The 16,859-nt window shown below is 44.0% G+C and overlaps 1 protein-coding gene across 1 annotated transcript; it reads right to left on the bottom strand.

Moving 5' to 3' along the window:
* Nucleotides 1–771: 771 nt before the first annotated feature.
* Nucleotides 772–7,792, bottom strand: LOC145348015 (uncharacterized). The gene is made up of 4 exons (XM_080196119.1): nt 7,621–7,792; nt 4,473–5,634; nt 3,353–3,425; nt 772–2,446 (listed from the first exon to the last, which is right to left on the bottom strand). Exons 2-4 carry the CDS (start codon nt 5,166–5,168, stop codon nt 1,737–1,739), a joined length of 1,479 nt encoding a protein of 492 aa, XP_080052245.1. The 5' UTR covers nt 5,169–5,634; nt 7,621–7,792; the 3' UTR covers nt 772–1,736.
* Between the last annotated feature and the right edge of the window lie 9,067 nt (nt 7,793–16,859).

Genomic DNA, 16,859 nt, shown 5'->3' with positions numbered 1-16,859 from the left:
TCTCTTAAGGTTAACTTGCGGAACGAGTTGGTAGCTGGAAAGCAAATGCAATGTTAGCATTCATTTCAAAAGGGCTAGAAGATGCAGGAAGGGATGTACTGCTGAGGCTAAGGTTCTGGTCAGACCACATTTGGAATACTGTAAACAATTTTGGACCCTGTTTTTAAGGAGGGATGTGCTGGCCTTGAAGAAGGTCCAGAGGAGGTTCACAACAATGATCCCAGGAATGAAAGGCTTGACGTATGAGGAGTGTTTGAGGACTCTGGCTCTGTATTCGATTGAGCTTAGAAGGACGAAAGGGAATTGCATTGAAACTTACTGAATACTGAAAGGCCTGGATAGAGTGTACGTGGGGAAGATGTTTCAATCAGTAGGAGAGACTAGGAACTGAAAGCATAGCCTCAGACCCTTAAGAACCAAGATAAGGAATTTCTTCAGCCAGAGGGTGGTGAATCAGTGGAATTCATTGCCACAGAAGGCTGTGGAGGCCAAATCATTGAGTGTATTTAAGGCAGGGATAGATAAGTTCTTGATTGGTAAGAGGATCAAAGGTGACAGGGAAAAGATGGGAGAATCAGTCTGAGAAACATATCAGTCATATTCAAATGGTGAAGCAAACTCAATGGGCCAAATGGCCCAATACTGCTCTTATATCTTATGGTCAGATCAACTCATCCACTATCCGCAGTGGGCAGACATCAGGATTCATGCTGAGGCCAAATAAAGTTTCAGACTTTATTTTTAATCAATGTTCATTCATAAAAAAACTGACATTTAAATTCTATCACATTATTCCTTATAACAACAAACATTTTATTGAATTGACTCATCCTCTATGAAAATAAGAATTGAAATTCATAGTCCCACTTCAAGTGCCCATAACGAGTTGGAGCTGTCAGTCAAATTGTAAACTGCAAGCAACCTACTGTGACAATGGATGGTTGTAAAATCTGTTATTCACTTTAATCCTATCAGTCCCTGTGGCTTATGTCAACAGACAGAAGGAAATATAATAATTTTCTAACACCCCAGACAGTTTTTTTCAAAGAGTTTAATGCCTTTTTAGCTTGACATCTTCCTTTGACAATACATCGCGAATTTCTTGACTTTTTTTTGACAGTTTGAATGGGCTCTTAATTCCAGTGGGTTTAAGCATATTATATGCACATTCATGCCTTTTTTTTTTAAATATCTCAAAGGAGGTCTAACTTCTTCCAAAGAACATCTTAGCTCCCTACAAAGGTGTCTGGCAACAACATCCAAAGAGATATTTTTCCACTCCACAAAGGGAACCAATCTATCCAAACAAATCCATGGAGTTCGACCTAGCTCTTACTGGGTCAAAACTACACGTTAGCTTTCAGGCACCTCTTACCCCAAAATCACATGAGAGAAGGTAGTTGCAGATTTCTATGGGTATTTGCCTCTGTGAAATATGCAAATCCCAAACTGGTGCATTTCTGGTCCCACAAAAATGGGAGGTGCTACGATCGGGCTGGGGGGTGGGGGCAAGACTCCCAGATTCAAGTTTCTTCAGCCATTGTCCTCATGATGTAGAGCTCTCTGTTATGGAAAAACCCAGATTGAAAAGGCAGAAAGATATTCCTCATAATAAAAAAGGAGAGAGGGTTAATGAGGTAGCGGAAATACTGTCTAATTCCTTCTATATCTCCCCGTGATGTGTCCTCTCCTGTGTCAAAGAAATGACCAGAATCAGATGTCTATGTACTGGGCTGCTACTGGCCAGAAGGTGCAGGCGCTACAATCTGAGACAGAATCTGTCTCATTTCATTCAAAGTTTCATTGCTTCTTTGCAGGAGCTGATAAAGAATCTCATTCTGTTGCTGAAGAATCTCATTGTTTCTTTGTAGATGCTGGTTTTGAATCTCATTCTGCTGTCTCAGAACCTCATTGTGCTCCTGAAGAATCTCATTATTTCTTTGTAAATTCTGGCTAACATCTGTCTTAAATTCAGTCAAAGTTTGCTGAAGCAAGTTAGAAGTAGCCTGATAACTCTCCGTACTTTGAACCTGTTCCTGATATAAGTTCTTCAGTAATTTCAGATCATCTTCATTTTCTTCACCAGCAGTTTGGGCCTGATGCTGTCCATGTGCTCGTGGAGACGGCAGAGCTTCTGCTCCCAAAGCCACAGGTTCCTCACTTCCGGAAGGTTCAGAGCACCCTCCCTCAACCACAGCAGCCAGAGCATCACAGGCCTCCTCCTTCACACAAACCACAATATTTAACTTTAAGTCATCAACATTATCCTCCAAATCAGACATCTCACCCTCCTGACACTCCTCTCCCTCCTCCACTGCAGCTGCCATGCCACATTGCTGTGAGGTATTCACCTCCGTCCCTTCTTCATCAACCCTTTCAGGAGTCTCAGACGCTGCTGCCAACTCTCCTCCATCACCCTCTGATGTGTCTATGTTCACCTGTGTATCTGTCAGAGAGGAAAATCGCAATTATTATCTTTTGTCACGTAAATTAACTCTCTTACTGAAGGTTTAAACACTCAGCTGTTGACATCACCTTCGTTCATCCCCATATCTGATCCAACATTGGTTATTGTGGAGTTGGAGAGGCCAAATAGCTTCTTTGTGAACTGGTAGAGTCATAAAGTTTCACACTAGAAAACAGGCCACTTCACCCATTGTGTCTCACCAGCCATCAAAGAACAATTTTAATCCCACCTTCCAGCACTTGGGGTACAGCATTGTATGCTATGGTATTTGAAGTGATCATCTAAATTCTTCTTAAATATTGTGAAGTTCCTGTCTCCACTACCATTTCAGGTAGTGAGTTCCAGATTCCCACCAACCTCTAGGTGGAAACATTTTTCTTCAAAACTTCCCTAAATCTCCTGCTCCTTTTCTTAAAAATATGATCCCGGTTATTGACCCCTTTATTGTGGGGAAAGGTTTCTCCCTATCTATTCTTTATATGTCACCCATAATTTTGTACATCTTGATGAGGTTCCACCAATCCCCATACCCCTCTTCAGCCTTCTCTAGTTTGAGTAAAACAACCCCATTCTAACCAGCCTGTCCTCAAGAGTTGAAACGCTCCAGGCAACACCCTGGTGAACCTCCTCTGTACTCTTTCTAGTGCAATCACATATTTCCTATAGTGTGGTGACAAAAACTGCAGACAGTACTCTAGCTATGGTCCGCCGAGTGGTTCATACAACTCAGTCATAATCTCCCTGCTCTTACTTTCTATTTCTTGGCTAATAACATAAGTATCCCAAATGCATTAACCGCCTTATCCACCTGTCCTGCAGCCTTCAGTGATCTATGGACATGCAGCCCGAAGTCCCTTTGATCCTCTATACTTCCTAGCTTCCTACCATTCATTATGTTGATGTACGGAACTTGCCCTCCAGTCAACGAGCATTCCTCGGCATTATGAGACAGTTTTACCTAAAGGAAGAAATGAAAATGAAAAGAAATCATGGTCCAGACTTTGCTGTGTTGTCTTGTGACAAATTTTCCGAATGTTGGAGACAGTTTCAGCCTTCACCAAGGCGGGGACTTCTGATTAGAGATCAACCTTATGACAAAGTCAGAGCCATCCCCAAGACAATTCATTTGATACCACCTCATAAAATTAGTAAAAAAATCTTGTGATCTATATGTATTTTCAACTCAAAACTACGCTTTAAAGTTTCAGAAATTAACATATATGTAATATACAGAGTGGCACAGTGTTAGCACTGCTGCCTCACAGCACCAGGGATCCAGGTTCAATTCAGGCCTTGGGTAACTGTCAGTGTGGAGTTTGCATGTTCTCCCCGTGACAGCATGGGATTCCTCCCAATCAAAGATGTGCAGGTTAGGTGCATTGGCCATGCTAAATTGCCCCTTAGTGTTCCAATGTGTAGCAGGATGAGCAGGGTAAATGCATGGGGTTGCAGGAATAGGGCCTGGGTAGGATGCTCTGTCAGACAGTCGGAGCAGACTTGATGGGCCAAGTGGCCTCCATCTGCACTGTAGGAAACTATGATTTAATATTCAGATATTGCTCTCTTGTCCATCATAGGGAAACTTGTGCATAAGCAGCACTTACTGATGTCTTCTTTAGATGATTTTTGATGATCTGGTCAAAGATTAAATTGCCCTTTTGAAGTGATTGGACTGATGGTGGGAGAGGTTGGAGACAGAAGCTCCTGAGCAGACAGTGCTTTGGAAGGATAGCTCCTCTGTGAGCATTGGAAGGTAAACAACACAGTTAGCTCTGTATAAGGGGAGCAGGTGAGCTGCAGTGTGAAAATGCTGATGTCTGTGGAGGTGTAATGACAGTGAGAATGATTGGTCACACACCTCACATATGAATGATTCTTCAACTGTGTGACTGCATGGATCTGTGTGCAGAGTTGATGACTAAGGGAATGATTTATTATGGACCCTATGTGTAAATATGTTGGTGTATACAGAAGCCAGTTAGTCGGAGAATAATTTGTCACATACCTTGTATGCGAAGGAGTTCTCCCCTATGTGAAGACGTTGATGTTTACGGAAGGTCGATGCCCACGAGAATGATTTGTCACACACCCCACATGTGAAGGGTTTCTCCCCTGTGTGAATCCTCTGGTGTGATATAAGATGGGAGGGTCGGCTGAAAGCCATCTTACAAACATCACACTTGAAGCGTTTTCCTTTCTCCCCTGTGTGAATGCCTTGATGTTCACGCAGGTTTGATAACCGCGAGAAAGATTTACCACACACCTCACACTTAAAGGGTTTTTCCCCTGTGTGAGTTTGTTGGTGTTTACGGAGAGTCGATGACTCCGAGAATGATTTGTTACACACCTCGCACGTGAAGGGTCTCTCTCCTGTATGAATCCTCTGGTGTGATAAAAGATGGGAATTTCGGTTAAATGTCATCTCACAAACATCACACTTGAAGAGGTTCTCCCCAGTGTGAAGGCGCTGGTGTTCGTTGAGACTTGATAACCGTGTGAATGATTTGTCACACAATTCACACTTGAAGGGTTTCTCTCCGCTATAAGTCCTCTGGTCCGATAGAAGATGGTAAGATTGACTGAAAGCTTTCTCATAAACATCACACCTGAATGGTTTCTCCCCCATGTGAATCATCTGGTTCCTTAGGAGATTTGGAGACATCATAAAATCTTCATCACATATCAATCGTTTCCCTTCCATGTGGCTGCCTTTCTGCTAACAATGTAGTTGTAACAAATGCACCGTAGAAGAGCTTACGATCCTGTGTAGCCCTCCTAACACCTGAAAAGCCTCTCACTTGTAGGAATCTGTCAGTGGCTCATGAGACTTGACAAATCTTTGAAGCCCTCACCACATTTGGAGCCCACTCACACTTCTTCCCAGCCTCACCCTGACTGATCACTCACAGCTGAACCTTCAGAAACGTTGTTTCTGATGGGAGATTCCAAACCACTGACCAGTTTCAGATTTGATAATATGTCAAAGCTCCCTGATCCAACCAAGTTCCAGATGGTGGTTTCACTGCCCAATCTTCTCTGTATTGAGCAATGCTCTGAAGGGACTGAATGTCTTCCCACAGTTGTCAGTTGTTCCTTGGATGATGTTCTGGATCTATCTATGGTCTCTCTCCTCACTGTATTCTCTGGTGTAGAGTGGTGCAATTCTTCTGTAAAACAGGAAAATGAAACATGATTTTCTCCAACTCATTCTCCTCCTTTGCTGAAAGAGCTGACTGCTCAGTTTTTTTATTTATACTTTTACAGAATAGGGGTGTTGCTGGCTAGGCCAAAACTTGCTACTTGTATCCAATTACCCTTGTGGTGAACAGCCTCCTTGATTCCTTCTGTAAAACAGGAAAAGGAAACATCATTTCCTCCAATTCCCTCTCCTCCTTTGCTGAAGGGGCCGACTCCTCAGTTAGAGACTGTTTAACAGTGAGGGCCAGCCTGCTATTCCCGTGTGTGTGGGAATCAGAAACAAGTCCTTTTCCCTCACTTGACATTCTCTGTTTCTAGCAGGGAGAGTGGATGGTGACCAGGAGCAGAAGATATGCTACTGTCTTTCCTCCACCTATCTCCCCATTTTCCCAAAGAGTCGGACATAGTGCAAAACAGGCTCGTGTCATTCTGGTGAAGATCAATACTGCTTCAGTGTAGCTGATTGAAGCGTTCTGGTTTATCCTGAGAAGTTCGATGCACTGCACTCACTCAGACTGCTCATTCCAAATTCAGCTATCAATCGAGACGTGTTGGGTGTGCAAACTGACATCATGATACACTTGTGCAATATTTGAGTCAGTGGGAGACAGAAGCCTGTTTGCCAACAATCAAATAGGGAATTTAGCACATTAATGGAGCAACTCATCACAGTTTTAAGTACATACTTTGGCCTTACAGTTTGTGGGTGGGTTGGTCAGCCAGGTGGCCTTTGTGCTAAATTTAGCTCAACTACGATTCAGGGTTGGACGAAATGTCAGGCTGAAATAAAATTGAAAAATGCGTCTGGGGACTGAGGTTTGTGTTTGAATGTGCTGCCTCAACAGTTTTGCAGTGTTTCTCCATTGAGATTGATGTTTTCCAGGTCAACAACTCTGAGCCCTCTCCACAAGAACTGTCCCAGAGAGAGTTTATTAGATGCACCGGCCCACTAACCCCTTCCTGCCCCCAACAGCACTCAGCCTACCTCAGTACGGCTTTCACAGCAACTACCTATTCATTGGCTAGCCAGAAATGGGGTCAACCATGGCCAGAAACACATCGTGTTCGCTGTGTGGGGAAAGCGTTGGCGTTGAGATATTATCCCGACACAGCAGAACATAGAATCCCTACAGTGCAGAAAGGGATCATTTGGCCCATCGAGCTTGCACCAATAACAATCCCACTCAGGTCCTAGCCCCTTAACCCCATGTATTTATCCCAGTAATCCCCTGACACTAAAGGACAATTTACCATGGCCAATCCACATAATTTGCACATCTTTCGACTGTGGGAGGAAAGCAGAGTACCCAGAGGAAACCCACACAGACAAACTTCACACAGTCACCAGAATTGAACCCAGGTCCCTAGCACTGTGAGGCAGCATTGCTAACCATTGTGCCACCATGCCAAAGACGGTAAAATTTGAATTCAATAAAAAAAATCTGGAAGTAAGAATCTACAGAAGACCATAAAAGCTTGTTGATCACTGGGAAAACCGATCTAGTTCATTGTGTCCTTTGGGGAAGGAAATCTGCTCTCTTTACCTGGTCTGGCCTACATGTGATTCCAGAGCCAGAGCAATGTGGTTGACTCTCAACTGTCCTCCAAGGCCAACTAGGAATGGGCAATAAAGGCTGGCCAACCATCGACACCCACATCCCACAAAATTAATATAAAACTTAGAGCACACGCACGAGTAAGGGAAAGGTTCATACTCCAAAAAAGACAGGAAATAGCTAGGTCACAACACACAGCCAGAACTGACAATTCACGGTCCACAGGATAATAACCGACTCCCAAGATACTCACACAACTCAACAATAGGCAATAGTGAGAATCCTCAGATACTTTGCACCTCCCAGATAATTACACCTCATCTTCTCACATTCAGCAATGACCCATCAACAAAAGTGAGGACAGTTTACCATCTAAATGAACTTTGTTAATTCACTCACCATCTCCTGACTTGGTTTTCAGTCCCTACAGGAAGTGAAGCAGCTGTGAAAGAGGAAGAGGAGAGAATGGGCAGAGTGGGTGGGCTCTCTGATTGACGTCTCTCACAGCCAATCACAATATTTCTGGAGTAACAGGAGTTTCCTGAAGTTTGGGAAACTGACCAGGGAAACGGAGGTGACTTTGAGCAGCAGATCAGGTGGGATTTAAACTTGTCATTGTCCCATCTGAATAAAACCCTCTCTTATTGCAGCTGCTGTCTCAGTTCCCCTGGTAAATGTTTGACAGAAATTTCTGGTGTGGAAATAGCATCTTCAAAGGATTTCAAACTGACATCGTCAGTGTGGGACGTGTAGCCTCTGATTTGTTTAGCAGCAGATCAAATGAGGAAGACTCACAGCATTCAAGGTAGTGATGATGTGCAGTGGTGGGATCAGCACATGCGCAGGGGGGGCGTCACAGGAGAGAGGGACAAGGGAGAAGGGACATGGGAGGAAGGAACAGAGGATGTAGACTGGAAGAGGAGATTGAGTCAGTGCTTGGAGGATGAATCGGAAATTAATGTTTGCTTTGGGATTGACTCTGAGCTTTGAGAGTTTCATTGTGCCCTGTAAGAGTGACTATATTTAGGACAAACCTTACTTGGAGAGCATCTCAGATTGACCCCAGGATTACCAACACTGAAGAAATAAGGAAAACACATACTGTGGACTCGGGTGGGAGGAGGGGGGGGTAGTCCAGTGGATGATGTGATAAAAGGAAGAGCTACCAAACACCCAACCTAATTTCTTTCGATAGTGTCCGCCTGACCTTTTTTTTGTTTTGGTTATAGTTTCTAAAACACTGAAACAGAGCACTTGACCCATCTTCTTTTTACTGCTGTTTATACTCCACATGAGCTTTCTACCTCCCTATTTTATATCATCCTATCAGCAGATCCTTTTATTCCGTTCTCCATCATCTATTTACCTGCCTTCCCATCAAATACATAAAAATTATTTGTCTCAACCATTTCCCTTGGGAACAAGTTCCACTTTCTAATCATTCTCTTGAAAGAGTAGTTTTACCTGAATTCCTCATTGGATTTATTATTGACCGATATATATTTCTTGCCCCCAGTTTTGGACTCCCTCACACAAGTGGGAACGTTTTCTTTCTATTGGAGATTGGTTCAGCTCAGTTGGTTGGATGGCTGGTTCATGATACAGAATGACATTCACTTCATGCACTGGCCCGCCTTTTCAACCTTGTCCCTTGCCTGAGATGTGGTGATCTTAAGGTTAAATTCATCATCAGTCAGCTCTTCTCCTCAAAATGAAGAGTAGCCTATAGCCATCTGGAATTATGGTGACTTTGTCCCCAAATTCTGCATTTTATAATATTATTTTAAAGATTTCCAGGATGTTTTCCGTCAGCCTTCTTTTTTCTGGGGGAAAGAGTCCTCACCTGTTCAGTCTTTCCTGATAGTCACAATCAATCCATTCTCAGTATCATTCTTATCAATGTTTCTTTTTACAACTTAGAATCATCAAATCCCTACAGTGCAGAAGGAGGCCATTTGGCCCATCAAGTCTGCACCGGACAACAATCCCACCCAGCCCCTATCCCAATAACCCTACAACCTGCTGAACATGTGACACAAGGGTCAATTTATCATGGCCAGTCAACCTAATCTGCACATCTTTGGAATGTGGGAGGAAACCAGAGCATCTGGAGGAAACCCATGCAGACACGGGGAGAACGTGTGGACTCCACACAGTGACCGGAATTGAACCCAGATCCCTGGCACTGTGAGGCAGCAGTGATAACTACTGTACCACCATGTTGCCTTTCTCCAATTCTTTCCTTTTTGTTCAATATGTTGATCTGAACTGTGTAGAGCTGGTATGGTCTAAAAGTGTTGTCTAAACAAGATTCTAGACAAGTTTAACATCACTTCTCTGCTTTTCAATTGTTGAACTGCCTTGTTACTTTTAATAATTGATGGATCTATAGTTCTGCCCATGCACAACTTGTAAATATGACACTTGGTCTTTCCTAACCTCACCATTTGAAATAATTTGTAAACATGATAAAGTTTCATCAAATCAGCCCACAGTCTAGACTTCCCTAAAGTACACATAGTCAGCTTTTGAAATCCAAGAAATCCTGTGAATGCTGGAAATCTGATAGAGATTCAGAAAATGCTGGAAATCCTCAGATCACGGTCAGCACAGTGGTTAGTACTATTGCCTCGGTTTTGATTCCCGGCTTGGGTCACTGTCTATGTGGAGTTTGCATGTTCTCTGCATGGGTTTTCTCCGAGTATTCCAGTTTCCTGCCAGGGTCCAAAGATGTGTGGGTTTGATGGATTGGCCATACTAAATTGTCCCTTAATGTCAGGGGACTAGCGAGGGTAATGCATGAGGTTATGGGGATAGGGCCTAGGTGGGATTGTGGTAGGTGCAGATTCAATGGGTCAAATGGCCTCCTCCTGCACTGTAGGATTCTAGGAAATATCTGTAGCGAGAAAAGCAATCTCTCTGCAGCCTAATGACATGGCCAACCACACTATCCTCCTCCGATAACTCTTCTGTGTTGTCCAGTTAGTTGACTGTGACTTGTGTGACTTTTTCCTCTTCAGTTGTACACAGAGAATCTCCTGCAATGGTGAATCTTCCCACCGCCATCGCTCTGGTTCCTACCAAGGGTCAGTCTCTGCTTTTCAATTTGGTTCAGCCGCTCCGGGCTCGCGCTTCCTCACATTCCAACTCCCGAACGCTGGGAGCCAGTCGCTGCTGTGCGCAGCAGAACTACAACTCCCATCAGGCACCGCGGGCTGACACGCGCGCGCTCTCTCTCCTCCCTGTTCTCACGCCAGACTGCCGCATGTCACTGCGCAGGCCCGGGGACATATGCAGCATGGGTAATGTCGTTCCGACCGGAGGAGAGTTTGTCCCGAGAGCACATGCGCAGAGCTGGGGGCGAGCACGGAATCAGTGCCCTCCTCTATGATTGGCTGCGTCGAATAATTGGCTACGTCGAATAATCTGTTGACGGCATGTCTGCTCTCTCTTCATCCTCTGACTGATTGGCTGTGAGAGCTGTCAATCAGAGCGCTGAGCTGTTTGATTGGAGCTGTGTGTTGGATATTGAGTGTGTTTATTGGAAGTATTTCCCTTCTGATTAACAGGCTGAGTTTTGTTGATGGGTTATGTTTCCTTTTCCTGTTTTACACATGGATTGCACTGTACTACGCCAGAGAACACAGAGAGGATAGACACCACAGATGGATCCTGACCATCATCCAGGAAAAAACTGCACAGTCGTGGGAAGACATTCAGTCCCTTCACAGTATTGCTCAATACAGAGAAGGTTGGGCAGTGAAACCATCTCCCAGAAACCGGCCGGGAAGATCCTGACTATCACCCAAGGCCTGGCTGCAGAATTAGACAGATGAGAAACTATTCAACACTGAGATGTGTGACCAAACCAGCACACAGTCATCAGCGCTCTAAATGACCAACACATTCATGCAGGTGAAAAGCTTTTCAGATACAAGATATGCAACAGATCATTCTCAAAGTCATGGAACCCCTGCATGTGCCAACGCATTCACACAGGGGAGAAACCGTTCACATGTGAGATGTGCAATAAATCATTCTTGGTGACATCAAGCCTCTGTACACACCAACATATTCACACAGGAGAAAAACCGTACCCTTGCGATGTGTGCAGCAAATCATTCTCACGGCTAACTAGCCTCCGTGCACACTAATGCATTCACACGGGGAGAAACCATTCTCCTGCAAGGTTTGTAATAAATCATTCTCCATGTCAACACAACTCCTCATTCACCAACACATTCACACAGGGGAGAAACCATTCATCTGCAAGGTGCGTAACAAATCGTTCTCAGATTCATCAATTCTCTACAAACACCAGCGTGTATTCACTCAGGTGAGAAACCATTCACATGCAATGTGTGCAACAAGTCATTCTGGGACTCATCGTACCTCTGCAGACACCAACGCACTCACACTGGGGAGAAACCATTCACATGTGACGTATGTGGCAAATCATTCTCACTTTCATCAACTCTGCGGAAGCACCAACACATTCACACCAGAGAGAAACCATTCACCTGCACAGTATGTGACAAATAATGCCCCCGGCTAACGAACCTTAGCGCACACCACTGCATTCACATTGGGGAGAAACCATTCACGTGTCAGACGTGTGAGGAATCATTCTCATGGTTTACAAATTTCCGTGCACATCAAAGTATTCACATGGGGAGAAAGAGGTCAAATGTGAATTGTACGACAAATCCTTCATACAGTTAAGGACCCTCCAGCGACATCAGGCAATCCACACAGGAGAGAAACCCTTCAAGTGTGAAGTTTGTGGTAAAGTCTTTGTGAGGTCTTCAGGCCTCCTTATACACCAGAGAATTCACTCAGGGGAGAAACCCTTCAAATGTGAGGTTTGCAATAAAGTTTTTGCGGTATCTTGGAGCCTCCTAAAACACCAAAGCAAACACACCAGGGAGAAAACTTTCAGGTGTGTGTTGTGAGATGGCTTTCACCCAATCCTTTGATCTGCTAAGGCACCAAAAGACTCAGAAAGAGGTAAAGCTCTTCAAGTGTGAAGTGTGTGACAAAGCCTTCACGCGGTCATCAACACTTGTGCAACATTAACGCATTCACACAGGAGAGAAACCATTTATGTGTGAGGTGTGCAAAAGGTCTTTTACACAGTCGTCAACACTTGTGCAACACCTGCACAAACCATTCAAGTGTGTGGTGTGTGACAAAGCCTTCACAAGGTGTTTGAAACTCCTGGTCCATCAGACAGTCCACACAGGGGAGAAATCATTCACTTGCAAAGTATATGACAAATCATTCACAGAATCATCGAGCCTCCGTGTTCTTCAACGCGTTCACATAGGGGAGACACCATTTACATGTGAGGTGTGTGATAAATCATTTGTGTGGTCTTTGGCCCTCTACATACACCAATGTGTTCACACCAGGGAGAAGCCATTTATATGAGTGATGTGTGAAAAATCATTCTCCTGGTCATCGATTCTTCAGAGACACCGATGCATTCACACGGGAGAAACTATGCAAGTGTAAGGTGTATGACAAATTGTTCGTTGAGCCAACATACCTCATGCTCCATTAAAGAAATCACACAGTGAAATAACACTTCAATAACACTTCAAGTGTGAGGTTTACATTAACACTTACATGAAGGATGTCATTCAGGTATGTGGTGTCTCAATGAGGCTGTCTCTCACTGTATAACTGATCCATCAACACCGACGGGGGACATCTGAGTTCTGTAATAAAGTCTTCACAGTTATCTGACCTGGAACATTAGTGAACCTACAGACAAATTTTTCCTGTGGGACATGTGCCAAGATTGTTTCACCTATTGCTCTTCTGTGTCCAAACACCAACATTTCCCCATGGACTTGGAGCCAGGTCACTTGCTTCACTTACACTGAGAGTTGCCTACATTGTTTACCCTCCAGTGCTCACACAGGGGAGCTGTCCTTCCAAAGCACTGTTTGTCTCACCAATGTGTGTCCCACTGTTCAGGAATTGAGTTGGAATTGTGAAGATTTCCCAGATTGTTCGTGAACTGCTCCCCTTAGGATGTTTTAGGGCTGAGACATTGATCTTCCCATTGGACTTCTGGGTCTTGTGATGTTTTGGTGCTGGGTGGATGTTCATCACTGATTGAACAAGTCAACGATCTGTGCAGCAGATATCAGTCCCTCACAGGGATTGAGTGATATAAACTTCACTTCGAACTTTGACTTGGTTTAGACCTTCCAGAGGAACTTCCAACATTGTCCTTATTCCTAGACAAATCCAAGGAAAATGTTGAGAACAACGCCAGGGACTCTCCATTACATTCATGAAGTAATCAAGTGCTGCTGCCTCACAGCGCCAGGACCTGGGTTTGATTCCCGGCTTAGGTAACTGTCTATGTGGAGTTTGCTTGTGTCTGCATGGGTTTCCTTCAGGTGGTTTGCTTTCCTTCCACAGTCCAAAGATTTGCAGGTTAGGAGGATTGGCCATGCTAAATTGTCCTTTATTGTCCAAGATGTGTAGATTAGGGGAACTGGCAGGATAAAGGTGTGGGGTTAAGAATGAGACCAAATGACCTTTTCTGCAATGTAGGGATGCTATGATTTGACCAAATCATGAGGCTCTGTGGATTGTGCTCCATGATTTGGATGTCCAAGAAACTTCATCACAATCCTGCAATTGTTTCATGATGATTTGTCTCTAACTGTCTTGAGTGGGAGATCTGAAACAAAAGCCTTCAAAATTCAGACTGGTGTCAAGTAAAGCAGTGCGATAGGCCCCAATTTATTTACAATTGAACTGAGAGTGAATATTCACTTCAACAAAAATCCACTGCACTCTAGTGTCAGTGAAATATCATCTCAACAGGAAACTTGTTTATCTTGGTCACCTCTGTGCCAAAACTGATGACACCAAGATTGGTGGAACGGCAAATTGTGCGGAGGGTGTGGAGAGTCTGCAGAAGGATCTAGATAGGCTGGGCGAATGGGCCAGGAACTGGCAAATGGAATTTAATGTTGGCAAATGTGAGGTTGTCCACTTTGGTAGGAATAATGGTAGGAAGGACGATTACTTACATGGCAAAAAACTGCAGCATGCGATGGTGCAGAGGGACCTCGGGGTCCTTGTGCATGAGTCACAAAAACCCAGCAGGTGCAGCAGGTGGTCAGGAAGGCAGATGGGATGCTGGCCTTCATAGCGAGGGGGATTGAATATAAAAGTAGGGAGGTCTTGCTGCAGCTGCATAGGGCACTGGTGAGGCCGCAGCTGGAGTACTGTGTGCAGTTTTGGTCACCGCACTTACGTAAGGATATTTTGGCCTTGGAGGGAGTGCAGAGGAGGTTTACTAGGCTGATTCCGGAGTTGACGGGGTTGAACTATGAGGAGAGGCTGAATAAACTAGGCTTGTACTCGTTAGAGTTTAGAAGAATGAGGGGAGATCTCATTGAGACATATAAGATGTTGAATGGGATGGATCGGATAGAGGTGGAGAGGCTCTTCCCGCTCAGAAAGGACAGTAGGACTAGAGGGCACAGCCTCAAGATAAAGGGGGGGTGCGGTTTAGAACGGAGTTGAGGAGGAACTTCTTCACTCAAAGGGTGGTGAATCTCTGGAATTCTCTGCCTGTTGAAGTGGTGGAAGCTGCCTCGCTCAATATTTTTAAGACGCGGGTTGATAGGTTTTAAGGGTTATGGGGAGAGGGCGGGAATGTGGAACTGAGCCACGACCGATCAGCCATGATCTTATTGAATGGCGGGGCAGGCTCGAGGGGCTAGATGGCCTACTCCTGCTCCTATTTCTTATGTTCTTAAACTGACCACCACAGATACACATGATTAACAGCTTGTAGGTGACTGCAATGTCGTGGTTCACTCTGCAACAGATTATAAACCTCTCTTGACCTCTTCAATTCTGCATGTGTTTGTATGATGGAAATCATAGAGAGATAGGATCTACAGGCATTTACAGACGCAAGGACTGATTAGGGACAGATAGCATATTTTTGTGAATGGAAAACCATGTCTCACAAATTTGATTGAGTTTTTTGGGGAGGTAACCAAGAAGGTCGATGAGGCCATGCAGTTGATGTTGTCTACATGGACTTCAGCAAAGTCTTTGACAAGATACCGCATGGTAGGTTGTTGGATAAAATTAAATCTCATGGGATTCAGGATGAGGTATCTAAATGGATACAAAATTGGCTTATTGACAGAAGCCAGAAGGTGGTGGAAGAGGGTTGTTTTTCAAACTGGAGGCCTGTGACCAGCGGCGTGCCTCATGGATCAGTGCTGGGTCCACTTTTATTTGTCATTTTGATTAGTGATTTGGATTAAAATATAGAAGGCGTCGTTAGTAAGTTTCTAGATGACACCAAGATTGGTGGCATAGTGGACAGTAAAGAAAGTTATCTCCATTTGCAATGGGATCTTGATCAATTGGGTCAGTGGGCTGACAAATGGCAGATGAAGTTTAATTTAGATAAATGCGAGCTGATGCATTTTGGTAGATTGAACCAGGGCAGGACTTACTCAGTTAATAGTAGGGCGTTGAGGAGAGTTACAGAACAAAGAGATCTAGGGGTACATGTTCATAGCTCCTTGAAAGTGGATTCACAGGTGGACAGAGTGGTGAAGAAGGCAATTGGCACTCTTGGTTTCATTGGTCTGAACATTGAATACAGGAGTTGGAATGTCTTGTTGAAGTTGTACAAGACATTGGTACGGCCACACCTGGAATACTGTGTGCAGTTCTGGTGACCCTATAATAGAAAGGACACTATTAAACTAGAAAGAGTGCAGAAAAGATTTACAAGGATGCTATCAGGACTTGTTGGTTTGGGTTAGAAGGAGAGGCTGGATAGGCTGAGACTTTTTTCTCTAGAGAGTAGGAGGCTGAGGGGGTGATCTTATCGAAGTCTATAAAATAATGAGGGACACAGATCAACTAGATAGTGGTTTTAGACTCCCCTTCCTAAAGGTAGGGGAGTCTAAAACTAGAGGGCATAGGTTTAAGGTGAAAGGGAGGAGATACAAAAGTGTCCAGAAGGGCAGTTTTTCACACACAGAGATGGTAAGTGTCTGGAACAAGCTGCCAGAGGTAGTATTCGAGGTGGGTACAATTTTGTCTTTTAAAAAACATTTAGATAGTTAAATGGATAAGAGGATATAGAGGGATATAGGCCAAATGTGGGCAATGGGGATTAGCTTAGGGGTTTAAAAAAAGGGCAGCATGGACAAGTTGGGCCAAAGGGCCTGATTCCATGCTATAAACCTCTATGACTGTATGACTCTATGAAATGAGGACCATCCTGTGCCACTGAAGTTTGGTGTCATCTCTGACCATTGGAACCGGGAACCAGATTAAAGCACAGGGATTTTAATAAATGGAAATGGGGTAGAATTGGACCCTGCTTTCAATTGTCAATGTCAATTATAGACACATCCTCTTCAGGTGATGGGTGTTTGATTGATTCCATGGGTAATGTTTGCACTCTACTGTCTTCTAAGGTTCATTTAATGTTCTTGGAAAGATATTGAGTGATTTTCAAATCCTTTGCTGTTTTGGTTGATTTATAGTTTGGTATAAGCTGAATATTGTGTTGATTGTCTGCTATTTTATCAATCTTCTGTATAGATTTATAACTCACAATAAATTCATGC

The sequence above is a fragment of the Carcharhinus amblyrhynchos genome, chromosome 9 (genome assembly GCF_965287045.1).
Source record: "Carcharhinus amblyrhynchos chromosome 9, sCarAmb.v2.hapA, whole genome shotgun sequence".
NCBI lineage: Eukaryota > Metazoa > Chordata > Chondrichthyes > Carcharhiniformes > Carcharhinidae > Carcharhinus > Carcharhinus amblyrhynchos.
Note: the sequence above shows the minus strand (reverse complement) of the source record. Positions and strands in the feature narration are given on the sequence as shown.